This window comes from Leguminivora glycinivorella, chromosome 8 (genome assembly GCF_023078275.1).
Source record: "Leguminivora glycinivorella isolate SPB_JAAS2020 chromosome 8, LegGlyc_1.1, whole genome shotgun sequence".
In the NCBI taxonomy this organism is placed as follows: Eukaryota; Metazoa; Arthropoda; class Insecta; order Lepidoptera; family Tortricidae; genus Leguminivora; species Leguminivora glycinivorella.
In genome coordinates this window covers 25,918,197-25,941,767 of record NC_062978.1, presented here as the reverse complement: position 1 = coordinate 25,941,767, position 23,571 = coordinate 25,918,197, and the positions used below count along the sequence as shown (strand labels likewise).

The following is a 23,571-nucleotide window of genomic DNA, read 5'->3' as shown; positions in this document are numbered from 1 at the left end:
ACATATGCTGTTATAATATTAGGTGAAAAATTATGATACGTACTTTTCCTTTGTATCGACACTCGCAACATCTAGTGTCAAGTAGCGGTACTGATAAGACTGGATGCAGGCTACAAAAATAACTTACAATTATATGATATGCTCTACAATTGAAAGAGATTCCAAAATTAGTTATCGCACTTACGCTTAGCGGTGCAGCATATTGTATAATTTTATAACAATACAATGGATTACCCATTGGTGATCAAAGTAGGCACAATTTACAGAAGGTACCTATTTCAGAATCTGAATTAAGCCACAGCAGGCTATTACAGATAAACGCGTAGAAAACCGCTCAAGCGTCCATTGACAATGTTTCAACGCCGACACCCAACGGATATTTAACACGACCAAATTCAATCTGGGGTGTTGTTGCTATTGCAACCGGTTAGCGAGTAGTGGTGAAGGTTACAGTGGACCAGGGTACGGAGCCAAATGCACAACTATCGTACCACTGGGCATTTTCAGAATTTGGGACCCCCCAATTAGCGTAAGTTAAAAATTTACTCACTATCAGTTTTCTGACGACAATTAAACATAAAATTTGAATAAAAATATTGTTTTTGTGTTTATTGCATAAACTTTAAGTGGTAATCTACATTTAGAATGTGAAAAAAGTAAATTTTTAGACAGATTTTACGCTTAACGCGAACGACACGCAGTCTGGCTTTGTCACGCCAATACGGAAGAGGGACAGAGATAGCATGCTACGATAACAATATTATCCTAAGCGTTTGGCTACGAGCCTAGACAGTAGACAGGGTCTCAATTGGCAATGGCAGAAAATTTAGAAAATTGATTATATGTATAGAATATCCAATCCAAACAAATAATACCGAACTGAAATTGCGGAAAAATCGGGTGCTCATACATTGAGGTTGCAATTTTGTTTGGAAGTTAATTTCTTTCGCTAGTTTAGGTATAAGTAGTATAAAAAATAGTAGATAGTAAAAATAGGTTGATGCAGTTTGTTATTACGACTTTATATGCCTGAAAAAAATGGCAGGTTAAATAAATAAATAAAAATAAATATTGGGGGACACCTTACACAGATCAACTTAGCCCTAATGCCCCTAATAAACTAAGCAAAGCTTGTACTATGGGTGCTAAGCGACGATATACATACTTAAATAGATTAATACATACTTATATACATAGAAAACATCCATGACTCAGGAACAAATATTTGTGCTCATCACACAAATAAATGCCCTTACCGGGATTCGAACCTGGCACCGCGGCTCAGCAGGCAGGGTCACTACCGACAGCCAGACCGGTCGTCAAAAACTTCCGTAGTTCAAGTTTTACTGGTTCCTAAACTGTATCACTAACTATTGTAACCAATCGCACCAGATCGGGTCTCAACTGGTTCGCAGCGGTTATCTGTTAAGCACAGGCGCCGGCAGAGTGGCGGAAAATTGAGAAAATTGTCGCAACGCGTGGGCAATGGAGGGGGTGCAGGGGGGGGGGTGACGTCACCGACGCGCCCCCGACGGTGATAAGGTACCGTCGGACGCGGAAGCTGATTACGATGTAAAAAAGTTACAGTTGATACTTTGTACAGTTGACGTGAATTTCAAGGAAGGTCTTTTAAATTTTAATTAAGATTTCATTATCACTTACAATGTCTTCTGAATCTTTTAATTTGGTTTATTAAGGTTGCTTCCAAAGGAAAATTGAAACATTTGAAACCTTATAACTTCGAATAGGGGGTAATTTTGATTACCTAAATAAATTTTTCCCATGTTAATTTTACAGTTTTTACATTAATATAAGTAGTTTTTACATTAGTTTTCAGTGGACACATATGACAATCAAGTTAGCGTAAAACATGATAAAAAAATATAACCTGAAATTATCACCTGTACTTTTCTGCGTTCTTCTGCTTAATATAAATACGTACGCTTAAAATTAAACCTGTTTGTTGCGTAGGCCGCTTCCTACACTAGCCTAGCTAGCGGGTGCCCTCTATTTCGCCTATCATTAATTCGCATAATTTGAATTGGCATAACAGATTTCGCATAACATAATTGTTCATAACATTGAATAAGCATAATATTAAAAATGCATAATTCTTATTTCGCATAACAATGAATCTGCATAATTGAAATTTGCATACTATTATTTCGTATAACTTTAATTATCCTAAAATGAATTGCCATACTTACTAACTGTATGGAGCAAGCGATTGGATCAATCAGGGGCTGATTTTCCAATTTCGAGCGCTCGATTTTGAGTATTTAATTTTATACTGTCTCACTTATTAAGCATGGAAAAAATAGGGGTAAGTAAGGTACAGCGGGGTTTGCCCCGCTTTACCTTACTTCCTCGAGATTTGTCTCGAGTGGGGGGCAAATGTAACTGGTCAATTTCTTCTATGTTTTACAATTTTTGTATTATTAAAAAAACCTGTTTATTTTTAAGAAACATACATGCATTTATGAACTTAACTGCTAATCTTAAATTAAAAAGATTATTTGAGTTAAGGAGTCTTTATTTTATTTATACATTACTTATTAAGTTTTTTCGTTTATCATAAGTGTTTTTCAGAAAATAGAGTGTCTACCAGTTATGTAGTAGGCGTGTTCAGTGGAAACATGTAACAATGGAAATAGTGTAATAATGGAATAAATGGATTAGTTACAATTGCCTTTTAGTCTAGATTTGCCTCGCTGTACCTTACTAAAGAAATTGAAAATTGATAGTATTTAAATAATATTATTTCATCGTTCAGATTTTCGCAGATTGCACGTGCCAACACTGATACCCGAGCAAGCGGAAGATTCCAATATTGAACCGCGAGCGTAGTGAGTGGTTCAAAAAGTGGAATCTTGAGCGTTGCGAGGGTTTCAAGGCACATTAACCTTCGTACGGCACGTTAAACATTGCCACCGAGTTTGAAACACAAAGTTTTCACCACCCCAACACGAACAAAATACTGACTATAAAACATCAAACTAAATCAAATCCATCGATTTCTTCAATATTTATGATTCAAAATCATCAGCTAGCTTAAGACATCAAGTTAAAATTTGTATGAAATTACTTTGCCACAAGAGTGGATAAAATGTAATTTTGCTATCTGTTTTCGAACAGAAAAGTAAGCCGTTACCCGTTAATGTGGTGAAAATATAATTTTCTTGTATGCCATTTAAACATTCTACGAAACAAAGTTATGCTTATTATACTTATACCAATTCATCGTTATAACAATTTACATTATGCGTATTAGCATTATACGAAATCTGTTATGCGAAATAATGATATGCGTATTAAACGTTATGCGTAATAAACGGTATGCCAATTCATATTAGGAGTATTCAGTTATGCGAATTAATATAGACCCCTAGCTAGCATTTAAGGGTTGAATAGTGGGATCAGTTTGTGCGTGGGCTAACGCTGTGAACTATTAACTTTTGCTCCCGACTGTACCTGGCATTTAAAAAATAAATTTGCTCCGGCGAACTCGTTACCGCGTAAGAGGAGAGGCCATATTTCAAAAAACATGGCCGATAAGTTTTCAAATACGTAACGAGGGAGCGTAGATACGCAGATGGCGCTGCAGTCGAGATCGGATTTCAAGTTTTATTTACAAAATAAGTAAGATGTCAATAATTTTAGTTTTGATGTTATTAGGTTTATAACTGACTGAAGTTTAGTCAATCCCATGTGGAGTCGGGTTAAGAATTTCACCACTCTCTTTCTTCCCGTGGGTGTCGTAGAAGTCGGCTGTCGGATATGGGTTAAATTGCAGGCATTGCAGTGACAGGTTGGCAACCTGTCACTGCAATGTCACAATTTGGTTTTCTTTCAACCTCTTAATTAAGAGTGCTTGGCACTGAAATTTGAGTAGTTTCATGGGATCTGCCTAACCCTATATGGGATGCCGACGTGATTGTATAAAACTACATACTGTCAACAGACAACCAGTACATATCAAGATAATTCTATTAAAAGCAAATTACCTATGAAAATCTTGTCAGTTACGTTGCGTTACTTTATCAAAGATTAGCTATGGCTACATCTTGTCTCCTTCATCAGATCAGCTCGAAAGTTTCTTAACATTATACTTTGTCAAATAACTTGTTACAGGTAAGTATGTGAAGTTTCAGCTCAATCGAATAATGAAAGCAAACATACTATAACAGACAAATAAATATTACAAGTTATATAAAAGTTGTCGTAGAAGGCGACTATGGGATATGGGTTAAATTGTGGTGTAGGCGAGAGGCTGGCAACCTTTCACTGCAAATGCCACAGTTTCGTTTTCTTTTAACCCCTTATTTGCCAAGAGTGGCCCTGAAGCTTTAGTAGTTTCATGTGCTCTGCCTACCCCTTTATGGGATACAGGCGTGATTGTATGTATGTATGTATAAAAACCTTGTAATAACTAACCACAAAATTAAAATTTTGAAGAAACCCCCGACCGCGACATAGCAGACTGATTTTCATGAAACATGGCTAAGAACACTCCCGACTAACCCAGCTTTCAGACAAAAAAAACTAAATCTAAATCAGTTCATCCTTTCGGGAGCTACGATGCCACAGACAGACAGACAAACAGACACGTCAAACTTATAACACCCCGTCGTTTTTGCGTCGGGGGTTAAAAATAACAACAACATACAACATACAATCACGCCTGTATCCCATAAAGGGGTAGGCAGAACACATGAAACTACTAAATCTTCAGTGCCACTCTTGACAAATATGGGGTTGAAAGAAAACGAAACTGTGACATTGCAGTGACAGGTTGTCAGCCTCTCGCCTACGCCACAATTCTAACCCATATCCCATTTCCCATAGTCGCCTTCTACGACACCCACGGGAAGAAAGGGGGTGGTGAAATTCTTTACCCGTCACCACACGAGCAAAAAAAAACGCTTTCATATAATTTATGTTACACAGCGAAGCTTTATATGTTTTCAAATTATTTACCAAAAAAATAAACTACGCGTGAACAAGCCTTCCATGTTCAGACTCAAGCGAAGTCCGCCGAAACTCTTACGGCTGAGAAATAATGAAACACCCACGCACAGCACATCGCTCCGTTGCAAAAACAATCATGTAGCCATTGTAATGTGAAATTTTGTAAATCGTGTCATGTGGTGATTTTAGGCGTAAATAAATATTTAAATAAATAAATAAATAAATATTATAGGACATTTTTACACAGATTGACTGAGGCCCACGGTAAGCTGAAGAAGGCTTTTGTTGTGGGTACTCAGACAACGACATATATAATATAAATACTTATATACATACCCCCTTATTCATAAACGTACACTAAAGTTATCAAGCCGATAATATTCGTTTGTCCCTTTCTATCACACCTATACGTTGGAAAGGGACAAACGAACTTTATCGGCATGATAACTTTAGTGATCGTTTATGAATAAGGGGGATAGAAAACATCCATGACTCAGGAACAAATATCTGTGCTCATCACACAAATAAATGCCCTTACCGGGATTCCAACCCGGGACCGCGGCGTAGCAGGCAGGGTCACTACCGATTGCGCCAGACCGGTCGTCAAACGTCGTAAAATGATACGTAGTAAGTATACGAAGATTAGTCTTATTTAAGACGTCGGCGAAATTAATTGGATATTGTAGAAGTAGATGTTATATATCGGACTATGGCGGTTAAAGGGTGAAACACGTTTTCGTGATTTTTTTGATGGAGATCATTTTAGCCTCTTAAAAGTTTTTTTTTTGCATTAATTACCTCTTATCTCTATTAGCAACACAGTTCCACCCTCAATAGGCGCCCTACGTGACGTCACTGTGGAACCAGTCTAGACGTTCATTGAGTGACGTCACCGCCCACGCGACGCCCACGCTATCTGGTGACTGTGCAGAAAAAGTGTGGGACTGCGCGGAAATAGGCTGAAAAGGTCACGCTTATGTATGCGGGGCACGGTAGCCTAGTTGTTAAGTAGCATTCTGTAGCACAGTTAAATTTTAAAGGAAAATTGACATGTTTTTGTTTTGCCTATTATATACTCTGCAATGTGTGGGTTTTCTTAAAGTTACTGAAAGAACTGTAAAGCGCTGGTTGTCTAGAGGTAAGAGCGTGTGACTTTCGATCCGGAGGTCGCGGGTTCGAACCCCGGCTCGTACCAATGAGTTTTTCGGAACTTATGTGCGAAATGTCATTTAATATTTACCAGTCACTTTTCGGTGAAGGAAAACATCGTGAGGAAACCAGAATAATTCCAATAAGGCCTAGTCACCCTTCGGGTTGAAAGGACAGGTGGCAGTCGCTTTCGTAAAACTAGTGCCTACGTCTTGAGATTAGTTGTCAAAGCGGACCCCAGGCTCCCATGAGCCGTGGCAAATGCCGGGGTAACGCCATCCTCCTTGCGTGATGATGACTGAAAGAATAGTATTCTCGTTTATCGTATTACTTAGTGTTAGAATAAGTATATTCTTGTATGGTAACATCAAATAAGTTAAGAGACTGATTGTCTTTGACACATGTTTGACATGTATGTAACCTCCTCTTCCGTTTAACCGTTGAAAGAATAAACGCGTGTGCTCATAGCTCCGGAATTAAATAAAACCTTGTTTTATTTTATAATAGGTTATGGGCCCAGTTATGCCCATTAGGGACTAGTAAAAAGTTAGTTTTAGGTAGCTAGCATCAGATCAGTGCCAGAACGTAATTTTTTTTTTAAAAAAGTGGTTCGTGGTTCTACATCATGACATCAAATTCGTTCCTGACCAACGTTCCCAAGTTGAAGGGACGTGAGAATTATCGGGAATGGGCTTTTGCAGTGGAGAATTTGTTGATTTTGGAGGGCACGGGAGATTCAATAAAGACTGAACCCGACGCATCAGCAGCCACAAGTGATGCAAAAGCAAAGGCTAAATTGATTTTAACGATCGATCCATCGCTGTATGTTCACATAAAGGAAGCAAAAACAACTAAAGAGCTGTGGACGAAGCTACAGAAGATGTTTGATGACTCCGGTTTTTCCCGAAAAATTACCTTGCTGCGAAATTTAATTTCGATTCGACTCGAAAACTGTGAATCAATGCAATATTATGTTACACAAATCATCGAGACGGCTCAGAAATTATCGGGAACCGGTTTTACCGTGAACGACGAGTGGATCGGGTGCTTGATGTTAGCAGGATTACCTGAAAAATACATACCAATGATAATGGCAATTGAACATTCCGGAATCGCCATTACTGCAGATGTCGTAAAAACGAAACTCATCGACTTGACGGTTGATGATAGTGAAGTTGGCAACGCATTGTTTAGTTGTAGAGGGCAGCACTACCAAAGCAAAAACTTGAAAGTTGGTAGCTCTGACAAGAAAAGGAATCATGGCGGCGGATTGTCTGTGGCAAACGTCAACAACAACAATGGTGACAAGTCGAAAATAAAATGTTACCGGTGCAAGTCTTATGGCCATTATAAAAATCAATGCCAAGCAAGTAGCCAGCAGACGGAATATGTGAAGAAAACACACGCTTTCTCGGCAGTGTTTATGTCCGGGAATTACGGTGAAAAGGACTTTTATTTGGACTCTGGCGCGAGTGGTCATTATGTTCGTGATATAAACATGATCCAGAATGCATCTTTTACACCCAGCATAAAGGAGATTATGGCAGCTAATCATTGTGCCATGCCAGTATTATGTTCGGGCGATGTGGATATTGTGACAGTGACGCCAAGATGTAAATATGAAGTGACATTGAAAGATGTTTTGTGCGTACCTAACCTTAGCACGAATCTCATATCAGTGAGCCAGTTAATTAAGAATGACAATGAAGTCAGGTTCGGGAAGAAAAACTGCTTTGTTTACAATAAAAACAGAGAACTTGTGGCCGTGGCGGACTTGATTGACGGTGTATACAGATTGATCATGGACGAAAGTAAACTTTGTTTGTTTACGTCAAACTCGGCAACTAGTGAAGTGTGGCACCGTAGAACTGGACACTTGAATATGAAATCACTCGATATGATGAGAGATGGTGCTGTCAATGGCATATCATACAGTGGGAAGTCGAATTTCAGCAAGAATACGTGCACTGTGTGTTGTCAAGGGAAGCAGGCCCGTCTTCCATTTAATCACACAGGAACACGAAGCAGCCAGCTATTGGAATTAGTGCATGCAGATGTATGTGGACCTATGGAAACAACCTCAATTGGCGGATCAAGGTATTTCCTAATTCTAATAGATGATTACTCACGTATGGCATTTGTATACTTTCTGAAAGCTAAAAGTGAATCATTTAAATGTTTTAAAGAATTTAGAGCCATGGTTGAAAATCAGAAAGGTAGAAAAATCCAGTATTTTAGGACAGATAATGGACTTGAGTTCTGTAGCAATGAGTTTGAGACTTATTTGAAGGAAGCCGGTATAGTGCATCAAAAGTCTAATCCCTACACTTCAGAACAGAATGGCCTGGCAGAACGTTCTCTTCGCACGGTGGTGGAACGAGCTCGCTGCTTGTTATTTGATGCTAATTTAGATAAAAAGTTTTGGGCAGAGGCTACTAGTACTGCAGTTTACCTTAAAAATAGATCTGTAGCATCAGGATTAGATAACAAGACACCTTTTGAGCTTTGGACTAATACCAAGCCAGATTTGAGCCATGTCCGGATTTTTGGCAGCCAGGTTATGGTTCATATACCTAAGGAAAGGCGACTTAAGTGGGACACTAAGTCAAAGAAAAGCATCCTAGTTGGTTTTCCAGAAAATGTCAAGGGATATAGGATTTATGATCCCATAAAAAAATGTATAAGTACAAGTAGGGATGTATATATACATGAGGATATTGAAAAGAAGTGCTCAGATGACAGAGTATCAGTTTCAGTTGGGGATACCACTCAGGAACAGGAAACTGCCTGTGACGAAACACAGGAGACAGTTATAAATAAGAGTGAACCTGATAACTCTGATCTGAACATTTCTGAAGAGTCTAATTATGACAATGCAATGTCTGACTTGGATACTACATTACAGCAGGAGCTGTCAGAGGAGGAACCTGAACCTGAACTAGAACCAGTGGAAGTGGTAACCAAACGTGTCCGGAGGCAACCAGAGCGATATGGATTTACCAACTTGTGCACCTCATCGAATCCAGACCACATCACTGATCCTGTATCTGTTCGTGATGCCTTGTCTAGACCCGATAAGGATAAATGGATCGAGGCTATGCAGGATGAGTTGCAAGCGTTTGAAGAAAATCAGGCTTGGATGCCAGTGGAACAGTTACCTCCAGGTAAAACCTTAGTGCAGTGTAAGTGGGTTTTTAAAATCAAAGTGAACAGTGATAAAAGTGTGCGTTACAGAGCGCGTTTAGTGGCTAAAGGCTTCACGCAGAAGCCAGGTATAGACTATGATGAAACTTTCTCACCTGTGGTCAGACATTCCACTTTAAGACTGTTGTTTGCCTTGTCTGTACAATTGAATCTGGATGTTACACATCTAGATGTTAAAACTGCATTTTTAAATGGTTTCCTCAAAGAGGATATTTATATGTATCAACCAGATATTACTTGTGATGCTAACAAGAAAAAGGTGATAGTTAAACTTAATAAAGCTATTTATGGCTTAAAGCAATCATCTCGTTCTTGGTATGAAAGAGTTGAAAAATGTTTGTGTGAACTAGGATTTCAAAAATGTAAATTGGAACCTTGTGTGTTTACAAAAATGAATGATAATGTGAAAATCATTATAGCTTTATATGTGGATGATTTCTTTGTTTATTCAAATAGTAAAGAAGAGACTGACAAATTAGTTTCTGTTTTGAGTTCTAATTTTAATATTAAAAACTTAGGACAAGTTCAGAATTGCCTGGGCATGCGAGTTAAAATTGATAAAAATGCAAATGTTATTACATTAGACCAGGAAGAATACATAAACAATTTGTTAGAAAAATTTAATATGTCCAATTGTAAAGAGGCTAGTACTCCAATGGAATGTAAATTAAATGTAGAGAAATCAGAAATTTGTGATAAAGAAATTCCATATCAAAATCTTATTGGAGGCCTTATGTATTTGTCAGTGATGACTAGGCCTGACATATCTTTCAGTGTTAGTTTTCTGAGTCAATTCAACAAATGTTATACTAAAGTTCATTGGAATTATGCAAAGAGAATACTTAGGTATTTAAGCCGAACTAAAAACTTTTGTTTAAAGTATGTAAAGGAAAAAGCTCAGCTTGAAGGATATGTGGATGCCGATTGGGCAAGTAATGTTATAGACCGGAGGTCTTTTACCGGCTATTGTTTTCAAATGTCAGGCTCAGCTATTTCCTGGCTAAGTAAGAAGCAGAGAACTGTCGCTTTATCTAGTATGGAATCGGAGTTAATGTCTATAGCTGAGGCTTGCAAAGAAGCGATGTATCTGAGATCCTTGCAAAATGAAATTACAGGTGCTTGTTATACTGTACCATTGTTTAATGATAGTCAGAGTGCACAGAAGTTGGTGGCAAATTATGGCTGTCATAGAAAAAGTAAACATATTGATATTCGGTATCATTTTGTCAAAGACGCAGTAAATGATAAAATAATTATTTTAAATTATTTGCCAACTGCTGCTATGCCTGCTGATGTTTTAACAAAAGCTTTATGTGCTGTGAAACATTATAAGTGTATAGAGGCTATGGGAGTAAGTCAATGTTAGTAAAATAAGTTTGTTATTTTTTACTCCTGTGTAAAGCTTTGTTTATTTGATGTAGTTGGGGTGTTAGAATAAGTATATTCTTGTATGGTAACATCAAATAAGTTAAGAGACTGATTGTCTTTGACACATGTTTGACATGTATGTAACCTCCTCTTCCGTTTAACCGTTGAAAGAATAAACGCGTGTGCTCATAGCTCCGGAATTAAATAAAACCTTGTTTTATTTTATAATACTTAGCTACAATTACATAGCTACATGTATAAATTAAGGTTAGCTGGTAGAGAATGCCTTCCGGCATTAAGTTCGCCTTTCGTACATTATTTTACTGTGCAATGAAGTTTAAAAAAATATCAATGAATGAATGAGACTTTATTTCAAATTTACAGATTCAAAACTTAACTGGGGCTTATATACTAATTGGGGTTTATGTACCTACGATACAAGGTTAATAAATATGATATTATAATCGGGACCATGTTATTTTGAGGGCAGACACCAGCCTCTTTGCTAAGGCCTCGAAAAAAAACTTAAAAGGAACCTACAAATGTACCCTTAAACTGACAAAATGCCAAAAGTGTCAATATGTATAATTTCTTGAAATGTCATCAACTTATCAATACAATTCCCATAGAAAAAAGGCCGCTAATCTTTTTATGGTTTCGTCTAGACACAATAACCGGCGATGACAATTCAATAAACAGCTTATTAGTGACGTCATAGTTGTATAACATAAATGACATTACCGTACGGTAATTCCACTGTGATGTAATTTGTCGCCAATTAAGATTTGCATTGAGGTAGCTGTTTTTCCTTATCTAATGGGTATTTGGCCATCTTTTCTTAGATTTTTTTTACCTAAGAGTAGTAACTAAAAGTTCTAAAATCCTGTTTAGTCTCTGAAGACGAAACAAGGTCATCGATAGGCTTGTATGTATGTACAATTTTATTGTACAACCATAGGCGGATTATGCTTTGGTCGGCTCAATCGCTCCTAATACAACCTTGCAAAAATCATCCGTCAAGGATGCAGTGGGATGATGAAAAATCCTGTACGAGAAAATAAAAAGAATGAGTTGATTGATTTCTTGAAATACCCTATAAATAAAGGGCCAAAAAGACGGTTATGGAAGAATTTTTCAAGAAACAAAAACAAATTAAACAGAGGTAACAACAGGCGGTCTTATCGCTTAAGAGCGATCTTTTCAAGACAACCTTTGGGTACTGGAGTTAATATAATCAGAATATATGGTAGGTGGCTCTAAGAAATATAAGTAGAATTACATTAAAATATTAAAAAAAAAAAAATATTGGGGACACCTTACACAGATCAACTTAGCCCCAAACTAAGCAAAAGTTGTAATATGGATGCTAAGCGACGATATACATACTTAAATAGATAAATACATACTTATATACATAGGAAAACATCCATGACTCAGGAACAAATATCTGTGCTCATCACACAAATAAATGCCCTTACCGGGATTCGAACCCAGGACCGCGGCTTAGCAGGCAGTGTCACTACCGACTGAGCCAGACCGGTCGTCGGAAAGATTTTATAAAACGGATTACGTAGCCTCAGTAGCCTGTCTTGTCTATAGGCGTGATAAGATATCGAGGACACTTCAAATTGACGAAGGAGACCTGGATCCGAGCACGAGTTACCAAAGAGTAGATGGCAGCTATGTGCAGTAAAACAGATATCACTCTCGCCTCGGTACAAGCGCTGGTAGCCTAGCGGTATGTGCGTGCGACTTTCGTTCCGGAGGTCGCGGGTTCGAACCCCGGCTCGCACCAATGAGTTTTTCGGAACTTATGTGCGAAATGTCATTTGATATTTGCCAGTCGCTTTTCGGTGAAGGAAAACATCGTGAGGAAGCCGGACTAATTCCAATAAGGTCTAGTTACCCTTCGGGTTGGAAGGTCAGATGGCAGTCGCTTTCGTAAAAACTAGTGCCTACGCCAAATCTTGGGATTAGTTGTCAAAGCGGACCCCAGGCTCCGATGAGCTGTGGCAAATTCCGGGATAACGCATGGAGGATGATGATGACTCTCGCCTCGGTACACGCGAACATTATAGCAATTACTATGTTGGAAACAGTATCTTAACTTAGGAATTGATCGCATGTGATTACGGGAAAGTGTGACATTAGATGACAGATATTAAACAGACTGTGTAGAATAACAAAATAAGGACGTGAAATTACATTTCCAATTTCAATAAACTTTTACATGTTTATTTTGAGGAATGAAGAGTCGTTAAAAAAGGAAAAATGTTGGAGGTAGGAACCATGACTGTTTCGTAACATCTGATTATAGAGTGGTGTTCACAGGATACACAAAAATAGGCCTGAGATGACTGGCAACATAAGTTATTAGTTGAAAAATATCTGAAGAAAGGAGAAGAAAGAAAAACAACCAAAGTGCTCTGCCACCTGACTATTTTATAATCGCGAATAAAGCGATTGATATCCGTAAAGCGACTTATAACGCAAATTATTCCGGAAGAAGTTGTCAAAAGTGATATAGGGGATGCCCCTGACCTGACATAGCGTTGCTACTGCCAGTCTGTTTTATAGTTTTTCATTCTTAAGCAGTTTAAGTGCGATAGTTATTAATTTTGGTGCCATGACCAGGATCCCGACGACCACAGTTAAGATGTTTGAAACATTTTAAGTGACTGTTGCAGCATGCAGTCGTGACATTCTCGAGTGCATCTCGAGCGTGTGCAATGCGTTTGCGATATTCGTTGCACTCACGACCTGTTTCTGAAATCTGAACACGGAACATTGTGACGCTAGTTGCAGTGTGTCTGTGTTTCAAACGTTTGACAAACAATTAGAAGCCTACGTCATCAAAAACAATATTTATAAAACTTCTGGTATCCGTCATAACGACATTAATTAAAAATTGTAAAAAAATAACAATACACTTAAATATGTTTTTCTACTCCCGTACTGTTATTCGTGACTTACAAGGTCGTTCATAGAATTTTAAAACCCTACATAAAAGATGTCAGGACAAGTCTATCTAGTCTATACCCTGAAAACATTTAGTAGCAGTAGCACGATATAGCTGTTAAAGTTCAGTAAAGACATTGCTACCAACTTAACAAACCAATCACTTCATCGTAGAAAATTAAAATATTGTATTAAATAGGTTCATTGTTGCCAACCTTAGAATGTCAGATAAAGCCTGGCATTCGTAGAGTCGAGACTCGTTCGTTTTCTGCTGCGATCATTGGCGACGCGTCGAATCGCATTCAAATGTATGAGAACTCGATTCAACTAGGCTCGATTCGTCTTAGTGGCCAGGCTTCAAAGAACCATACCATAGACAGTTTTATTTTCATGTTTTCACTCAAACTGCATATTCGAAATGGTAGGTGGTCCACTAGATAACTAAGATGACTGAAAGTAGGTATTTGTTGAATTTATAATTTTCTTTCAAAGTGCTTGGTCGTAGAAAAAGTATTGTATGCAACGGTGTTTAACTGAGTCAAAAAATGCTCGTGGCGTCTTTATTAACAATTTTCGGCTTCGCCTCAAATTGTTACCCACGCCACTCGCCTTTTTTGACCTCTTTTAACCACCAGTTGCATAAAATACTAATACTATAGACGCACTTTATTAATTATACATCCATGGCAGAAAACGTGTTTGTATGATACGTAATAAATAAACATTATTGAATAGTCTTATTTTTATACAGATTGACTGTCCCACGTTAAACTCGAGAAGGTTTGTGTTGTGTGTTGGTAAGTGATGTGTAACATGTTTTTTATTTTTAATGATAATAAATGTTGTTTATATCTTTGGATTAAATATACATTTATCTATCTATCTACATATAACATCGATATCTGTGCACATCACACAAATAAATGCTCTTACCGGGATTGGAACCTAGGACTTACCATAGGCTTAGCAGGCAGGGTTACCTACCAGTCACACCGTCCGTCTAATTATAGATAACAGCCATAGTTCACTGATATACTTTGGAAACACCTAGACTAGATCCTCCTTATGCTTACAAGCCATATCCAAAAATCCAAAATCGTTGTCTGCTTCTCTATTTCTCGAAAGATCATGTAATATGAAAGGAGACACTAAAAAGCAAACCAGACAATTCTCTATTCTACAAAATTTATTTAGCAAACAACGCCTGTATGTCCTTCCCACTCAGCCCTTTCGTCTCCGGGACTCGGAAGTAGGAAAAGCATGCGTTCCCAAGCGCGACGCATGCGAAGCCAAAGTATGCGCTGTGCATTCCCACCAGGGATAGGATGGTGGGGAAAATGGCGATGAGTAGGAAATTGGTGAACCACATGCTCTCCATCAGGATCATTGAGGCGATGCTTTGGACCTGAAAGAAAGAAGTTCTTTAAGGAACAGATGTTTCATTGGAGTTTACACAGCGCCAAATATATTTTGTAAATTGTGAATAGTCAGAAGCCTTTAATTACGTTTAAGACAGTGTTGCATCTTTAAAATTTTACAGTTTATAATCGAAATTTATCATGCAAAAGCTGACAAATTGTCACAGATCCCAATTGAACTAGGAGGCGTAAGTACAAGTCATGGTCCTCATTCATTGATCTGACCTTGTTAAGCCTTTATTTGTCTTATTTTAACACTTTCGCTACCAAGAACCCGACTGTCGGGTACACCGCTCGTAGAAGCGTAGCCGATTACATGGGTTTCCCCGTATGTAGCGAAAATGTCGTAGCGCCGCGTAGAGCCCGGTTTCGAAAGTGTTAACTAGCAACCCACCCCGGTTTTGCAGATTATTAGGTAATTTAAGTATCAAGTACGCATCATCTTTTACGTAGTTTTAAAGATCTAGGCTCTCATAGGGACACATAGACTGCGCGACTTTGTTTTATACCATGTAACAAATGTACCTCCGGACTGAAGACTTCAGCCATCAACACATAAGGAATGACTCCAGCGCCGTAGTTGAACAAGAAGCAGAAGACCAGGATAGTCCCTGCCGTTAGCAGCGGTGGTGTGCCCAACTGTAGCTGGACACCTAGCGCGCCCAGGCAGAGCGCCGATAATACTAACGATGATATTAATAAAGCCTGAAATAGAAAGAGAAAACATTTATCCATGACCAGAAATTACTTGCACATAAAAAAAGATAGGTACATATGTACATTTGCCCACGAAATGATCCCGACTCAGCATGATATCAGCCTGGAAGGGCCAACGCAGATCTTCCATCGTCGGGGCCATAATTATAGCCAAATCATGGTGAGCAAGACGTTCCTTGTAACAATCCAAAAGGGTGATGTTTCGTGAAATAAATACACCTACATTAAAGAATGCAAATGCTTCGACGATTAAGATCTAGTAAAACACAGTCATTGATGAAATCATTGATACATACGGTATACCAAGCAGAAGTTTCCTTATTGTTAGTCAACATTTAAAGTACTGTATTAGTATTTTCTCTATCGGTAATAATTATTCAACGTGAGGCAGCATCGGTTGTCAACACAAAGTAGAAGATGTTTGTTCTTAGATCCGCTTCAGTTAGAGAAAATCTTTCTGTTCAAAAATAATGACAATCTCTTGGAGAATTCAGTTTAATTAGTCACTAACCCGGACTAAAGTTGTACTACTGACGTAAGGTTAGCCCTGTAGGATTCAGTTTCAGCTATTAACCAGAAGTTAAGTTGTAGCATTGACCCGGGAGTCGTTTAACTCAGGGTTGTTGGCTAAAATGGCTAACCCCGGAACGTGCATAACGTACCCGTCTACCAGCCTTGTCTGTGATAGCCATGGCAAGTGCGCAGCCACCGAAGGAAGTCAGTACAACCAGCACAGAACAGAAGCTAGATGATTGGCCAGGCGCCGCTTTTTCGAAGATCTGCCCTGCGTATACTTGCACTGCAGTGGCACCCATCAAGACCTGGGAGAGCACATCATTTAATAAGTGGAAAATGCCAGCCTAGGAAGAAACTTAATTGACGTTTCTGCGAGTTAAATTGATTTAAGTTAAGAAGTTGCAAGACCAAATAAAAAAATAAAAAAATATTGGGACACCTTACACAGATCAAACTAGCCCCAAACTAAGCAAAGCTTGTTGTAATCTTGCCGAGGAAGCAATTAAGTGAGAAGATGGTGCACTTCACACTTGAAAACAAAGTAACAGAGTAATCAATGAGAAAAGAAAAATAGCTAGATGTTTATTTTCTCTGCAAGAAGAACAATGATAACAATAAACGATTTTACCTGTAGTGTTAGTATTGTCCAGACTGTAAAAAAGGCTCTACGGCTGGATCGGGACGTGACTGAAACGAAAATATTTATTTAACGAAAGTTAAAAGTGCCGAAAATTTTACGAAACAATTTGTAAATTAACTTACATAATAATTTCCAAGCAGGCACTTTAGGCGGAATCACAACTTCGACTTGGTCAGCGTTTAATTTATCTCTTTCGCTTTCCTCCACTTCTGGCCCTGAAAAAGAAATAATATTTATTACCTTTAAGCACCACGCATATCAAATGCAAATGTTTTTTGAATGATCACTGTACACTCCAAGACGTTCTAATCTAGCGGGTGTTCATTTTCGCCCGGAATTTATTTCTAAATCCTTTTTCCATTTTGTTTTGGATCGCAACGTTGTACACCTTAAAAACTGACTTGAATGTGTCTTAGAGAGGTTTACAATTGTACTCATGGAGTAAAGGTCCAGAACTTGATATACTGATAATAAAGTAAAAGATCATTATGGCGCATTATATTTTTCCATAATATGATCTCATCGGAAGATCAGCGCTGGAAGTCACCACTCACCAGCAACATGCTGAGATGAGGTCATTTCGTGGCATTTCGCTTTCCTTTTTTATTGTAATGTCTAATTTGTCTTGTCTCTGTTTGCGAACACAGATATACCTTTCTATATAGCTTTACCTGTTCGTACACTGGCCATCTCAATCGGCGAGTAAAGCTGCTGTCTCATCGCAGAGAGCTCCTCAAGGACGCTTTTGGACGTCGTTGATCCGTCCCTGTAGTGCGCTAGCGCTTTTAGCGCCGCCTACAAATAAATACAATCTTGAGAACTGTTGCCAGTAATTTTATCTTATTTAATACAAAAAAGCACGTGTTATATAAACAGGACGCATTGAAAGCAACAAAAATTATTCCGAAGCTCAAGTTTCAAAAACAAAATTGTGATACTGCCAAACCAGTCCATCGCCCACAGTCCAATTGAACTTGCATCTCACAGTCGACACCTACAACACGCGAGAGAAAATGGGGGTCGAAATTCTTAGCTCATCAACGTCACTGACGTCACCATCACCAGCACCACAGCGGTGAAAGAAAATTTATAGCGAAAAATGTAATAGCGGTTTTTAAAGAGACCGGAATTTTAACACCTTGCTGGACATTACCAGGGGCGGCTCACTCTGCGATTCTGTCGCCGCTCTACAAGTACATGCCAGCCCCAGCGAATCGCGGCCCATTCAGTAGTGAAACCTTAGCGCAGCGCATTACAATACAATGTCGGGTGCACGCGTGCGGTCCGTTTGTTAATGTAGGTAAGAATTTAGAATGGCGGCATTTTGTTATCATCAAAAGTGTGAGCCTTCTGTACTTGTACTATTATATATTCTGTGACATTACTCCAGATACATTAGAAAAACAATGGGATTACGCCTTCAGGCGTTTAGTGTCCAGTGTTAAGATGTTCAAGTAAGTCAATTATATCTTACCTGTTCCTTGTTCTGTCTAAGGAGGAACATTGGGCTCTCCACGACTAGTGACAAAAGGACGATATTGACGGCGCAGAGGGCTAGGTTTATGAGAATGATGGTGCGGTAGGAGATAAACCAACCGTTCAGATACGATACAATCGCGCCCATGACGTAAAATGTTGCGGTTGCTGAAAAAAAGAGATATTTTTAATTTATGACAGCATATTCGCGCTTTCCATTTGACGTCGGTGTTAACAAACATACCGGATAGTAAGCAGTCATTGTAGCCTATTTGCAGCTGCAACTCCAGTCATGTTACGTCCGACTGCCGACTCTGACACCCCAGACCATTTTAGAACTCTGGCAACCTCACCAGCAGCAACACAGAACTAAGCACAGATTTTCTCTTTGAAGCACCTACCTGAAGCTAAAGACCCTCTGATGGCGGGCTCTGCTATCTCCGAGATGTATATGGGTGCGTACACGACATACGCCCCGCCCGGAATCCCGCCGATGAACCGAGCTACCATGATCGGCAACGCGGACGATGACATGAATATTGTGACCCAATGGAACTGGAAGAAGAATGTTTATTTAATTAACTTAATAAATAAGAAAAACGTATTAAAGAAAATGATACGAAATATTTGCAATATGACACAAGCAATATCTTAGCTTTTCGGGAAGAAAAACATGAACACAAGAAGGAATGGTAGAAACATTCGAAGGTTTGTATAACATTTATGATGAAATGCTTAAAATGAGCTCGAAATATGTAAATCATAAAGCGCGTGACAACTAGTCATCTTTTGTAATCCAAATTCTACTAGGTGTTATTGAAAAGACGACGGTACGACGGAATGTAATTCTTAGTAGTAGTTTAGTTTTAATACTTGAGTCGCTGTTCTATCTGCTACTCTGCCCTCTTAGAAAATGTCTACGCTATTTATTATACCTAAAGGCTTTTTGCATTTATCAGAGTTTGTTAATAAACGACTTACTTATAAATATAAATAATTTTTTCGAGTCACCGCTGTCACCAGTCATAAAAAATCAGCAAATATGAACCTTCCATGTTGAAGCAAAAATCTTAGACGGAATCTCAAAACTAAATTAAACTTACAATATATGGCAACACCAGCATAATTGCCCCTAGTTTTCTTCCATAGCTATTTATCAGAGCCCCAGTTATAGTCGATCCGATCATGGCGCCTAAAAACGGTAAACTGCCCACCAGAGATGCTTGAAATTCCGTCATTGGTGTCTCCAAGATCGTACTGTTTGGTGATGTGAAATGCTCAAAAGTGTATGAAGTCCACACGTTTAAAGAACCCATCAGGAGAGCGGCGAATGAGGCTGAAATAAAAATCTGTATGAATTGACGATATTCAGCAAAGGCAGGTGAATATCGGGCAGTCAAAAGTGCTTACTAGAATTGACCAAGAGTATCATTCTTTTGGGCGGATATATATGAGGCAGGTATATTTAGGTATTGCAGGCAGACGTCCGTGATCTCAGGCATCTCAACACACCGGCGAAAGCTGTCGTTATGTGATAGTCCTTTATTGCTCTTGTATTTTAAAGTCACGACTAATTTATGTCATCGCACCAGGCAAGTGAGTATGTCCAGTATCGTAGGATAAAATTGATAAAAAGTATCCCTTCATATAATGCGTCATGCGTGTATACTCGTACCAACGAAAATTTGCACAGAGAGATGCTTTGCAGTGTTAAAGTCCAGAATTTAGTGTCGCCTTTGATGGTCTAGTAGTAAATAACTGAAAATGACGTTTCGTATCGTACGCTATAGACCCTGGTTCGATTTCCATGCTTCACAGTTCCCAGCTCGACCACCGGTGTCTTTTATCGTTTTTTTTTTTATTTCGTGTATGATAATTATTTCAGTTTAAAGTAGATCATCACTTAAATATAACTTACCGGCCACTGCTGTCAACGTCTGCTGCGCCTTTCCCATTTTAAAGATTTTCTTTTACCAACACTTTTTCACTAAATTGTAACATAAATATTCCTATGAAAAACAAAGGTATTTGTTACTCTACTGAAATGGTTAGTAATTTCAATAACAAGTTGCTTGAAATTAGACGTAACACACTTGTTCAAGCAGATGTTCGGAAGTGACTGAGAAACCGTTAAGTTTAACCAAATATATCCTCTTTTATGGAATATCGTCGCTGCGCGTGCAAATTTCGCTATGTGTTTTTAACCTACTTTACAGGAGACACAAAAAAACTGTTTATTTCGGCAATTATTGAACATAAATAAATCAATATTTTTATGGCATAAATATTTTCACTTTTGCATACATTAAGAAATAACTTGAAATTATATTTCAGTTATTATAAGGTTAAAAAAATATTTTTTCATAAATATGTTACTTAGCGATTATAATTTGAGTCGTAAAAAACCGGTATGTGTCTTACAATCACTTAACTAGATTTTATTCTTAAGGAACAAAATACTATTTGTGCACTTTATCGTCACATGGTTATTTAATCATATGATTTGAATTAACTATGTTGTTGTTTACTTGTAATTTAGCAATTCATGTTCGAATTAATTATTTCAGAAAAAACACGATTTAATACTATAAACTTAATACACAATACTATAATAAAAAACTCGATTACATTATTATATTACTATCAATATATTACAACTATAATAATATATTTTTTCCATAAATTTTTATGAATGGAGGTTATTTCAGTTACAAAGTTGCTCAATGTGGTATTATGTAAACATTTATGTATTGAATAAGATTTCATTATGCATTTTTTAACTTGAAAAAACCGGATAATGCTAGTCTGGCTCGAACACCGAAGGTTACGTGTATATTATACATTTTTTTTTTCTCACAACTATATTAATAATCATGTATGGTGTAAGACGATTTATTTTCCAAATTTCATAGTTTAGGTCAAACGGAAGTACCCTATTAATTTTGACTTCCTTGAGAGTGTAGATTTTTTTTCAACTCAATTAACCTATGTTGTATTTACTTAGAAATAAGGTTTTTTTACAGCTTCAAGGAACGGTACAGTACACTTGAGTATAGGGTTTTTCCGAAATAAATAATATTGACAAATTGATAAACGGATGGACAAGAAAGTACATAATTGTGTAAGGGTTCCATTTTTCTTTTTTTATCCGAAAACGATAAAAAATCTTTGTCACTCAAAACTTTGTGTGATTTCTCAAGTCAGCTTTTTTTCATTTATTAAACATTTTATTTTCATTTATTTATTTTAAAATGTTTCCAGAAAGGATAGATAGATCTTATCACACAAAATTTCATATAAAACGATGTCTTACCAATGCAATGTTAAATCACTTGCTATTTTTTTAAGTTACTTAGCATAACTTTATCGTATTTCGATAGTTTGTAATATACGTTTACACGCACTGAACCCTACACGAAATTTGTCATACTAAATATACTAAACACTAATAATTATATTAAACTAAACACTAATAAATTCCTGACAGTTAATCTTAAAAATCAATTTAAAATGATTTATTTTTTAACAAATATTAAAAAATAACTATTCGGTCAGAATGAGTACTTTCAGACATAGTCTCAATAAAAAGGGAAACTATACTCTCTGTCTCATTTATAGAGGTTATACTTGACTACAAACCCACCTACCATACACCATTTAAACAAGTTTTAAGAGAGTAGGCTAGATTTTTATAAGAAAAGCCTGCTATGTGACGCAAAACACACGATCTGAAAACATTCACGATTTCTACAAATAGTACAAAATTTTAAAAAAATAAATAAAATAAAAATCATTTATTCATGTACCAAAAATAGCAGTTATAAACAGGCCATAAACTATATTAACACAAAATAGGCTTCACCATGTCCGTGCCTGAACTAGGGAGATCCTGTATCTCAGGCAGAAAAAATAACTTACAAACTAAAACAGGGAAATTATTTGATAATATCATGTGCATTGCATAGGTATTCAACTAAAAAATAAATAAGTTACATTACAGATTTATAAATAGAGTAGGTTACCTACTTAAAACTATCATAATTCTAAAAGTACAGCAAAAAAAGATGGTAAGCCATATGTAATACTTATTGCTTATTAGCATTTTAATGAGTCAACAGTTGTACTTTATCGCATCAGCGTAAGGATACATAGGTAGGTGTATTTATTTGTAAACATTAAGTAGCTCTGTCTAGGTTATTTTTAGTTATTTTAGAACTGTTAATAAGTTTTCCGTGTCTTCATAAGACATTAGTTCTAGAGCTTTCTTTGTAACTTTTTTACATTCTGCGTAGCATAGATGATATATGTGATAATCTGCGTTTAACTTATTGTACATGTAATTATCGCTGTGTATGAGATTGTACAAATCGGGTACAAAAATCTAACACATCTTTTTAAACAATATTTCCGAAAATATAGCTATGTGTCATAATTCACATAGCAGGCGCAATTCCAAAACTGCTGTTATAAGAAGATAATGTAGTTATGTGATTTATTGCAGTTAGCGATTATAGGAGGAGCATTCAATGTATGGGCATCACATACCTACTTTTGATAAAACCTGTAATACTGAAATGAGCTCGACGCTGTTTTTGGAGCATATGTATTTAGAAATAAGGTTTAAAATGGCATTGAAAACGAAAAATCGTTAAAAATCACATAGCGAATTTTGCACGCGCAGCGACGATATGTTATTGCGAGATATTTTTATCAATATCATGTGGTGATTTAAAATGGAGGGCTATCAAAAATCTTGTTATTTGTTTATGTTTTATTTGGAGTTTGGAGATACCTACTATAAAATTAGATATGGAAAACGTATAGCGCCTTCAGAAGGCTGGGACTTCTAATGCTAGAAATTGTTTTGTATTGCTTTTCGCTTGTGAACAGTTACTTTCGAAACATTTGTCTAGGACCCGCGGATGCTTATTAGTTTTTTAAATTTTTTGACGTGGGTTAATTTAATAATGTGTTCAATTAGTGTATCAATGTTTTAAATGGTGTAAGACTGAAATCATTGTTTTTATTTCAATCTACGGCCGCAGGAAGAGCGACTGACAGGACTTGAAGTTACGGCGAAGTCGGAAAGTCAAAATTTGCTTCTTTACTTGAAACAAATAACCTTTCGAAACGAATATTGGAACGTCAGCTGGGTGT

General features: G+C 37.3%; 2 protein-coding genes across 2 annotated transcripts in view; one reads left to right on the top strand and one right to left on the bottom strand.

Annotated features, from left to right (window-relative positions):
- LOC125228887 (cyclic AMP response element-binding protein A) overlaps positions 1 to 23,571 on the top strand; it is a 242,443-nt gene that overhangs the window by 152,431 nt on the left and 66,441 nt on the right. The window lies entirely within an intron of this gene.
- Positions 14,822 to 20,506, bottom strand: LOC125228885 (facilitated trehalose transporter Tret1-like). The gene is made up of 10 exons (XM_048133589.1): positions 20,333 to 20,506; positions 19,518 to 19,750; positions 18,816 to 18,969; positions 18,413 to 18,582; positions 17,610 to 17,733; positions 17,061 to 17,153; positions 16,927 to 16,985; positions 16,445 to 16,603; positions 15,591 to 15,770; positions 14,822 to 15,052 (listed from the first exon to the last, which is right to left on the bottom strand). Exons 1-10 carry the CDS (start codon positions 20,367 to 20,369, stop codon positions 14,834 to 14,836), a joined length of 1,428 nt encoding a protein of 475 aa, XP_047989546.1. The 5' UTR covers positions 20,370 to 20,506; the 3' UTR covers positions 14,822 to 14,833.